Here is a 10,981-nt window from a genome sequence, read left to right on the forward strand (position 1 = left end):
TTTCTCATGATTATTTTACTTTCCTTTACAATAATGTTGCTAATATTCCGTTTTTAATATTACTATTAATAGTAATTAAGTAAATGTTTAAAATGTTCACAATTTGAAATGTTTCATGCATTTTTCTACAATTATGTTTGATAACAGTGTATCTGCAGTAGGGATATGCCGGTATCAATTTTTCATGTTGCGATTAATTGCTAACTGCAGTGTACAGTAAGTAACAGTTCTCACTCTAAAGTGCACACAATTAGTCCCTTTATTGCTTTTAGATTTAATAAGAAACAATCTGTATCCTATTTGCACAAACCACCCACTATACCGAGTCACATGGAGAGCGAAAGTGATGAGCGCTGAGGAGAGCAGAGCGGGGGAAAGCTGGAAAAGGTAGAGTGCCCCATCAGCTCCATCAACCACGGCCCCGAAAGATACAACAATACAGACTGACAGATCAATTTAGCTCACGACAAAGCCGTCCAAGAACGCCTTTGTTCTGTGGTGCGCCTCTCCAGGAACGGGCCGTTTTTAGGGATCACAAACGTCACTCAAGAAAACACCTCCATACAGAGAGACTCTAGAATTACACAAACATCAAATGCTAACATTTAGACTCAATAGCATTTTTTTTTACTTCAAATAAGACAGTCTCGATGAGATGAGAATGTTACGATGAGAATGTTTTGGCACTTTCTCTTTGTACGTTTTAAAAAAGCAATAAAAAGCAAAAATCTCTTGTTCTTTGGAGTAGGAACTATTAGATATGTAGATATGAATTATTACCAAACATAAAACAAGTAGATGATTTAACTACATCAATGTCTGTCTCATTTGGACCTTATCTTATTTTCTCAATTTTCACATGAATTGCAGCATTGACTGAATTCGCCAAGCTGAACCATGCAACCGTATTCAACATTTCTTGATTGAGACAAAAAAAAAAGTTCCTTAATTTATAGATAATATACAATATTTGGTCCCAAATTAGTCATATCTTAATGAACTGTGTTACTGTCTTCAATCAATCAACAAATAAATAAATAATTTGTATACAAAGTTATTTAATGCATATTGCTAGGATATAACAAATAAGGATTTTAAACTGTTATAATAATTTTAAATGTTTGGGGACAGAGTTTAAAATTTGGAAGCAAAATTAATTTGCTTAATTTAATTTAAAACTATTTTTTTTTTCTTTTCTTTAAGGCCTTTTGCACACCCTGCTCATGGAAAGTGTGTCTTACTATTTTGCATAATGAGAATAAACAGTATGCAAATAGTATTTCACGATATTTTTTTTTTGTTTAAATTTGAGTTCGGAAAGTAAAAAGTGATCACATTTTCAGATGTCTGGAAAATGTGACATTATAATGATGGATGTAACTGTGGAATTAAAAAAGTGCGCGTATTATGGAGACAAACTAATTATTTTGTTCTCTAATTAACAATATATATTATTAAGCTCTCATGAGCACAGCAGCGATGTCTCTTTACACATGACCTTTGACCTCTCTCTGTCCCGTGGAATGTGTCCTCTGAACAGCTGGAGGCAAAAAAAAGGGAATCTTGCTGATATAACAATATCAAGAGAAATATTCAACGACTATTAATTCTGACACAATGGTTCAGCCCTGGACCAGTTCACACCAAATCTGCGGTCACATTTACCATTGTTTGACAAGAATCTAGCCATTTTAATAAGAATCCACAGAATCAGGAATTTTACGAAAGATTTCTGACGTAAACTGGGTTCACGTTGGTCACATGACTTTGCTTTGTTGACCAAAAGAAAGCTGCTTGGTTTGAAAATGACTTTTGTTTGAGCTGTGCTTCATACATCGCTACTCCACTGATAATTCAGTAGACGATGGACCTTTTCGCCTGCGATATTTCACTAAAATTTTGCTAATGTGACCACCCTTGTGGCAGAGTTATGAATTGCACGAAAGAGTATGCGTGTTTGTGGCATACAAAACTTGATAATTTCCAGGAAAATTTTGCTTATAGTTGTTTGGCAAATACATCTTTTGCATCTAAAATTGTCACTGTTTAATTCATATTTACACTGTGTGGTGTTTGGTAAAAACCAATTAACATCAATATAAATATACATGAATAATCATCAGACTGGGCCTACTGATTATTCAAAATGACGATTAAATGAGAACGCATTTGAGAACCCAACAAACGCTGGTTGTATAGTAAGAGCTCATAAAAGTGCAATGACACAGAGCTTGTGGAATGCCCTCGGATGCGCGGAGGTTAGCCGATAGCAATTAATTGCATGCAGAGGTTTCCACAACTGAGGAAAAAACCCTGATCGTTCTGTGCTGGGTAAGCAGAACCAGCATGCAGCTGTTAATTTCATTGCTGAATACTGAAATACTGAATCTGGATGAATAAATGTTCTGGAAGAGAATTCACTTATGACGTCAGGCGAGTAACTGGATGATCCCTGTTGGGGGAGGAGGTAAACCAACCGTATTTACAGACAAACTCTGACATTGTGTGTGTGTGTACCTCAACATGAAGTCATTAATCTTGCTGTCGAAACGTGAGGCAATAGAGATCAGCGCAGGTTTCACTGACAACCTCACTGTCCATCTGTTCACGCAATGCTAATGCGCACAATCAATCAAACAATGGAGGACAAGCCTCATTAAAATATTCAAATGAGATGATAATTGACTGTACGGAAACAAAACTTCACATACATTCATTCATTTGGAAGATACTTATCCAGTGTATAGTAGATTAATTTTCAAATGAATGTGTTTTCTGGGAAACAGTCACATGACCTTCATCATGGTCTACCAGTTGAGCTACATCAATATTAGGGCTGCACGATAAATCGCATGCGATATTTAACGCGCATCTTGTCAGAAAGCCGGTTCTGTAATCAGCGGTAAATCTCCTATAGAAAATAACAAAAAAGACATTAACAATGTTGTATTCTCACAGATGTGTTTAAGCGTGGACAGCGAATGCCAAACGTCATTCTGACGCCCTTGAAAGTCATTCTGATCAATGCAATCCCTTCATTAACGGCCCTTCATCGAATGCTGTTAGTGACGCGTGCAAGCAAAGGTCATTCAATGGAAGTAAAGAAGTCGTATTTTTTTTTCCGCAAATCCATTAGGTCAGCGGTTCTCAAAATGTTCTCTTAAATCTATGAAATCTATGCTCGACAAAGCATTTAATGGGTTCTTTAATAGTAACCCCACTAAAGGAAACAGTATGAAGAAAATGTCACGCTTCTACAAATATCCCACCGGTCAACATTGCCTAAAAAATGACTGAGTGAGCCAGTCATCGGCTAACATCATTTTATGACAGCTTTGGGATTTTGGAAATCACCCAATGTAAAAGGACGTGAATATTGCTTTAAAATGCTCAGACTGAGGATTTCTCTGCTGCAGGCTGATTGACTTGCATGAGCTCTGATGTTGCTCTCATCACGAGAGGCTGCGTCACTCTCTTTAAGGTCATCGCTGCTTATAAAAGCCAAGAAACAGCCACTCTGACATTTTCTGCTCCAAGACAAAAAGGCAAGCCCTTTATCCGCTGCTATTATCATATTTATGTCGGATTGAGAACATTTGATCTACCTGACAGTCTCTCTCTCTGTCTATCTATGAAAATGCTAAAACATGCCAGCAGTGTGATAAAAATGGTGGCAACGTGCTAACAGTGCCTTGGAACAAGCTAAAACATACTAGTAACATGAAAAAACACGATAATGACAGGCTAACAATGCATAGGAACTAGTGGTTCAACGGATCACAAATCTCACGGTTCGGATCGCATTACGGTTTCTGACCCACGGATCGGATCATTTTTCGGATGGATTCAGAAGAGGATTCAGTTCGGTGTTCGCGCGCCGTCTGAAACGAATAGCGCGCGAGTAACGTATCGAGTTCCCTTTCGCCTTTTCTCTCTGGAATTGTTTAAAATTCGCTTGCTTGTGTAAATACGAACAAATAATAAACTTATACTCTATTGTGGTTACATTTTGCAATTAATCCGCGGGTCACATGTGTGCCGAACCGTGGGGCTTGGTCCGTACGGATCACGGATCAACTACGATCTGTTTAACCACTAATAGGAACATTAAACAAGCTAGCAACATGCTAACAATGCCTAAGTGCATATTATAAAACGGATAGTTCCGGTCCTTGATTCTGATTGGCTGAGCCGCGTTCGAAGCTGTTATAAATTACTCTACAAACATACACCTTTGTTTACGTCTGTGTGTTGCTCGGCAACCACTTTGTTGGAACCACAACCGTTACTGAGAAACTACTCCGCTTCGCGTCGTGCCTAACAACGCCGCTTAGCTGTTAGAAATTCACTGTAAATCACAGCTTCTTGGGGCTTATTGCTTTATTAAACATGCTAAAGATGTTAGCAACATGCTAACACTGCCTAGGAACATATTAAACATGCTAGCAACTTGCTAAAATATTTTAGCAGCATGCTAACAATGCCTATAAACATGCTAAACGTGTTAGCAACATGCTAACAATTCCTAGGAACATGCTAAACATGCTAACAATGCTACAGTGTTGCAATTTTACTACTTTCAGTAGTAAATTTTACTACTGACAACAAAACGTAATGTCCATGTTTGTTTCAATTGTTCCATATGTTTACTACATTTTGTTTAAATTATGAATTATTAAATACAGCTATTGTCGTGTCTACAAAGACACCGAGAACAAAAATCTCACAACAAATGTGAGTTTCAAAACCCAGATTTCTAATGCGCTTGTTTGTATGCATCTTAAAATACAGGCAACAGGGTGAAAGTCAAAAACGTGCGAAGAACACGTCACAAAATATGTATTTGCTCAAAGAAAATTAGACATTTTTAACATGATTAAGATTTCACATTGCAAAATAACATAAAACTGTCTCAAGACACTGTCTCACCTTTTGTAGACTTGTGGGGTTGAGCTGTGTTTTATCAATGATCTTCACCGCTACCTAAAAGACAAATATAGTGTTACAGTGAAATGTGTATATTTATAGATTCCTATAAATAGCCTATACATCTGAATATCTAAAGGCTACGGGGCATCTGCATCATCATCCCTCCCGCGTCAGAGCAAAACGGCTCCATTTCTTACATAATCTGGAGTTTCTCTTGGTCCTGCAAGCGTGTTTTGATGTACAGGCTGTTAAATAATGCATGCTGTTTCCAGCACTAGCTAAGTGTCTTTATTTTAAAACTCAAAAGAATCTCTTCCACTTCCCTGAACGAGGGAGAACTGAGAGTCAAGGGTTAAACAGGATAAATGCATAATGCGATATGCTTTCTGAGTTATGTTTGTAAATGGAAACGGACAGTCTGTACAACTTTCACACCGATTTCTTTGTCTTTGAATCTACATCCATTCCTAAGGACTGCAGTGTTATTATTTAAATGTTTTACTTTTAAAATAATCACAATGTGTATCTATGAAAAATGAAGGGTCAAGACAATTTCAAATGCTGGAATTCTTCAATTCTCCAAATACGACAATGTAGTATTTAGCATCCAAAATAAAAGTTTTTGTGTACATAATATATATGTGTGTGAACTGTGTACATTTATTATGTATATATATATAAATACACACACATGCATGTATATATTTCAGAAAAATATGTTATGTTTATATATTAAAAATATTTATATATAATATAAATTATATAAATATAAATATATACATGTAGATACATGTAAATATTTTCAAAATATATACTGTATGTGTATGTATTTATATATACATAATAAATAAACACAGCACACATACATATATTGCATGCGATTAATCGCGATTAATCGTTTGACAGCACTAGTATATATAACAATAAATATGTATCTGCTCACCTCTCTTCCTGTTAAAACATGGCGGGCAAGTTTGACTTTAGCAAAGTTCCCTTTGCCGATGGTTTTGAGAAGTCTGTAGTTCCCGACGTGAGGCTGTTCGTCTGTGATGGACGCCACTGAGTTGCGGCAGCGCGGGAGACTCTGTCGACTCGCTGATTTCGTGGGTGGTGCTGGTGTGTCCGTGTAGCCATCGACAGACATGTGCTGAGAGACGAAAGGAAAGGGTGGTCAATTCAAACTACACGTAAACAAAAACAAAATCTTGCATTGTAACAAGATTTCCAAAAATTATGACATTTAAAAAAAATTTAATAAAAAAATGCACTCACTCAAACTTTCTATACTCCTATAAGATCCTAATTAATTTTCAAAACTACATAAAAGTGTTGATTTAATTAAACTATTATAAAAAAAAAAAAATTCTTTGATATTTGAAATCATTTAAATAACATCTCATTTCAATTGTGGATTTCATGCCATCATATCAACACTACTGTCTTTGTGTTATTACTGGATTTCAGATTTTGCTGAGAAGTAAATCAAATATTTTATTTTGATTTGATTACTTTTTGTCTACAAAAACTGCATTACAAAATCAAGTTACAAAACCTCAAAACAACATGAAAAAACATTGAAGCAACAAGCTGGACTGTAACAGGGCAGACTGCGTTCGCTTTTAAATGGTGTGTGAGTAATACCTATTTGTTTAAAATAGATATAAAGTAAAATTTATGCCAAACAAAAATGTGTAATATAATAAAAAGTTTTTTTTTTCTTTTTAAACATTCCATTAGAATTACATTCTGGTGTAACTTGTACTTGTTCTCTTAGAACGCATTCTTCTATTCCAATGCGCTACTTTTCAATTGCTTTTCTATGTAACAGGCGCCAGACGGACGTGTATGTCCATTGCATTCGCTTCTTGTATCTTTTGCAGCATCTTGCACATGAATGCTGTGATTTTAAGTTAAAAGAATATCAACTTTTACACGCAGCGCCGCTCAACAATGTCAATTCCAAAACAGTGGACCAATCAGAAGACCCCAGAGGCATGGAATTCATCCCCTTTAAAGAATAACATCACACTATCATCCATTAAAGCAGAACGTTTGTAACAAACTCATCACCTTCAACAAAAAAATAAGAGAATTACAGTGAAACATTTAAATCGTAGGAATCCGTACACATTCAGATGTGTTTGGCTGTTATTCTGTCCCTATTTTTTTCAGCATCTAAAGGCATGAGCATTTTTTTGAAAGATAACACATCACGTTAAAAAGGGTTTAACTTTTAAAAGTTTGTCAAGACCCCTGCATTCTGTTTCACTCAGTCCGGCTGTTTCTGAACACACACTCACACTCGCACTCGCACACACACACTCACACTCACACTCACACTCACACTCACACAATTAGTCCTATGTGAATGAAATGAGTGTCACAGTACAAGACTCCCTTAAGGCCTTTGCTTCCCTAGTTCTGTTGTTGCTCCAGCACTTTTTGAGCTCAGTCAAACAATTACATCAATGTGACAAAAGCACTGGAGCTAGTTAACTTCAGCTAGACCGCAGTAGAAATCTGGCGATCAATATACAGAAGCTACTGAATAAAGTGGAAAATGAGCTGAGACCTTCAGTCTGAACCACAGAGAGCACTTACAACAGAATCCATTACCAGTGGAGCGCTGGGACCCCAGCAGTGGAGCTTCATTTACCTGAGGCTGCGTCTACGCTATGAAACCTGATCTGCTTTGGCCATCATAAAAGCCCTCATTTTGAACCTCATGAAACAATATGATTGGTTTTAAGCTACATAAGAATGGAAAAGCCTTGTTGAAAATGACTTCCCGTATCCAATAAATATTATTTGACTTTAAACTTGCTTATTATGAAAGAAGAAACACAGTGCTTACACAAGCTTACATATGACTGGTCTGTGATTTATTTATTTTTTTTCAGAATGAGAACAACAAAAAAAACTGTTGGTTTTATTAATTTTTAATGACTTTTCAAACCATTCAGCTCACCAACTACTGTAACGACATAACTAAAAAACAAAGCCATTATGAGTAATACATGCAGCATCTCTATCACAGTTACACGCTGACGTGACGTTGCTGTGCTACGGCGTCACAAAAACTTGAAATGCAATCCGCAGCGAAAGAGAACTCATTTCGCTATATGCGCGCGCTGTCTGAGAGACGGTGCCCAGAGCGCGGGAGTATTGAACGGAGCTATTTCTGCTGCTTTATAGGCTTTAAACGGTTAAATACACACACCTGTACGTGTCAAAGTGTGTAACAGTATATTGGATCCGGGGCAGCTCTTAAAGTGACAGCAGTCTAATATTCCTACTGTCTGTCATTCATGTTAATCAAGCAGCAAAAGAGAGGAAATCTCTAACTGCTCTTGACAAAATCACTTTTGTAACTTTAATAATTTAATAATTCAATAAATTTAGGTTAGTATTAGTTTTTTTGTGATAGTGACACTGGTGACAAGAATTATTAAATTTATATGCTTTCAAAAATGTTGATATCATAAAGACCTTATTTAAAGCAAAAATAAATAAGAAAAGACGAATTTTATTTCATACTGATTTATGTAACGATATAATTATTTTATGCCAGAACAATGCTGTTACGATATCAACATTTTAGAAACTGATACTACATTTCACAATGCTAAACACCAGTTCCACAGCCAAATTAAACTAATACTAGACTAACTAATGTAAGTAAAAAGTCCTGAAGCAACTGGTGAAGACAAGTGAACAAAGAACAGTATGTGAGAATGGAATCAAGTTCTCTTTTAAGGCCCAATGTGCATTTAATAACTTTTTTTATACCTAGCACATCCCGTAGATTAGCAACAGTAGACTGCGTTTTACGAAAATCACATTAACTTTGTACAAACCAGTATGAATAGTAAAGATATTAAATGGGTTCAAAATTTTGTACCGTTTTTCATTTGATATCACAATGAAACATTCATAGTGACAGATCTCACCAGAAAAGTCAAAAGATCCAGTTATGACATTTTGATTAAATATGACAAGGTCCAAAAATCTGAAACATACACATGGATGAATTGTTCACAATAAGATCTGTAAACATGTATTTGCAAACTAGGTGAATTTTCATTTCCACCCCAATTCATTAACTATAAGATGCTAAACAACTAGTCTCTCACCCATCCCGAACACAAACTACGAAAATTACAGAGTACATTTCCCTGACTAGAAACACAATGGTAGGACTTTCAAGACAAACAAACTGACTGAACTGAAGTTGTGTCCAGAACTCAGTGAATGGAAGAGCCTGCTGTGAATAATTGCTGAGTCACTTGTACAGTAAAGTCCTGGGACTCTGGTGACCTGAGGATGACCTGTGTTATATAATGCAATGAAACACAAATGAAACAATGTCCCTCACTCTAACACTAGAGAAAAGACTTTCTCTAGGTCTTACTATCACTGTGTCTCCTCTATTGTTCCTCATGGCACACAACGACATTAAGGTAACCCAATAAAGATCTCCTCCATTTACCCTGGTCAATACGCCGTCTTTACTGCCTCCCAATGAAGGTTAGTTTAAGGGCATGAATGGCACGTGTTCAATGCATGTTAAGCTTTATCAGCAGCATTTGTGGCATAATGTTAATTTGAACTCATCCCTGTTTACAGTAATGATGGTCTATGAGTCCAGCATTATGGAGGGTTTAACACCTTTGCTGTCACCCCCCATTTTCGGCATGGAGACACAAATGACATACCCAAAATAAAAAGGTTGCTGCTCATGAGTCTTTCTGACTAGATCTAGACTACATAATCAACATATGTTCACAAAGCTGACACTTCAAAGTTTACTGTTCAAGAATCAGAATTACTCAGACTGTTATGATAATACAGATATATAAGCTCAAACATAAAAATAAAAATATTTAAAAATTATATATAAAAAAAAATATGTTGCTGTGGTAAGTGGTTTTAGAATCACAATGAAGCTAAAGCCACAAGTCTACTAATGCTTCATTTCAAATTTCAGGACATAATCTCTAAAACTGTGAATTTTATGAATCATTTTCTATGACCATGTCATGTGTGTCTTTAGAGAAGGCTAATAACAGGCTAATAAAATTGATTTATGGCCCCCTGTAAGCTCTCCTGCGTGCTGTCTCCTCATGTCTGGCTCGGCAAACTGCCCTATTCATGATTCTATTGTTTTCACCCGACGAACCTTTCACACCTCCGCCAGGTATGAGACATTACATTATCCTCATTATTCCTTTATCATTATTCTTTTGTTATATTCAGCCATTAGTAGCCTTTATTCTGGCATTACAAGGTTTACCAAGCCACATCGCTTCAATCCCAGTATACATTTACCGGCCTATTATCAAAAGTCTTTCTAAAAAAATAAAACAAAACATTTTCTTACGACCTTACATGAATTATTATGACTAAATACATTATTAAGAAGAACTGCACCTGTTCTGCAGCTGCATTAGAGCTAACATTAGCATCAAGCTACATAAGACAATTTATCATATTAGTACACTTTTATTCAAAACTCACTTTAAACCACCATCGAGTGCTTGTAATAACTTCCTTTTGCGATCTCATGTGGAATTTGGTCGTTTACTGTTGTAAAAATATGCTATTTATAGCCTTTTATATCGCTGCACAAATGAGCATTTGAGATGTACACATTCTTTATTGTTATGAAAATACCCCAAATTTCAAGAAAATCACATACAAACCATATACTATCGTAATCGTGTGTTTATTATTTGGATATTTCGTGGGTACAGAGGTTTCTCTGTGTTCGCTGTGGTCAGAAATCAACGCGGAAGAGCAGGGGAGCTCGTGACAGGATGAGACGGGGCTTGTTATGAGACGCAATAAGATTGACAAGCGATGGACGAATCGGGGTCTCTTGTCAGTCACAGCGTGAGCATGGAGGAGTAAACACACACCCTGCGTTCCCTTCGGAAGGGCTCATCCCTATGCCCTAATCCCTTCAAAGGGTTTACGCTCCGGAATGAGAGCTTCGAAGGGCTGAAGGGTGTAGGGGACCAAACAACTGTTTCTTGAAGTGCTCTTCTGCGTC

The 10,981-nt window shown here is 36.5% G+C and overlaps 1 protein-coding gene across 5 annotated transcripts in view; it reads right to left on the bottom strand.

Moving 5' to 3' along the window:
• The window catches only part of LOC107702252 (serine/threonine-protein kinase MARK1-like), a 52,557-nt gene that overhangs the window by 29,674 nt on the left and 11,902 nt on the right, over window positions 1–10,981 (bottom strand). For all 5 annotated transcript variants that reach the window (XM_016504505.1, XM_016504506.1, XM_016504504.1 and 2 more), the window contains exons 2-3: window positions 5,873–6,076; window positions 4,930–4,983 (exon numbers count right to left, since the gene is read on the bottom strand). In XM_016504505.1, the coding sequence (XP_016359991.1) occupies window positions 4,930–4,983; window positions 5,873–6,076 (258 nt within the window). The remainder of the gene's footprint in view (window positions 1–4,929; window positions 4,984–5,872; window positions 6,077–10,981) is intronic.

The sequence above is a fragment of the Sinocyclocheilus anshuiensis genome, unplaced genomic scaffold (genome assembly GCF_001515605.1).
Source record: "Sinocyclocheilus anshuiensis isolate Anshui unplaced genomic scaffold, SAMN03320099.WGS_v1.1 scaffold666, whole genome shotgun sequence".
NCBI lineage: Eukaryota > Metazoa > Chordata > Actinopteri > Cypriniformes > Cyprinidae > Sinocyclocheilus > Sinocyclocheilus anshuiensis.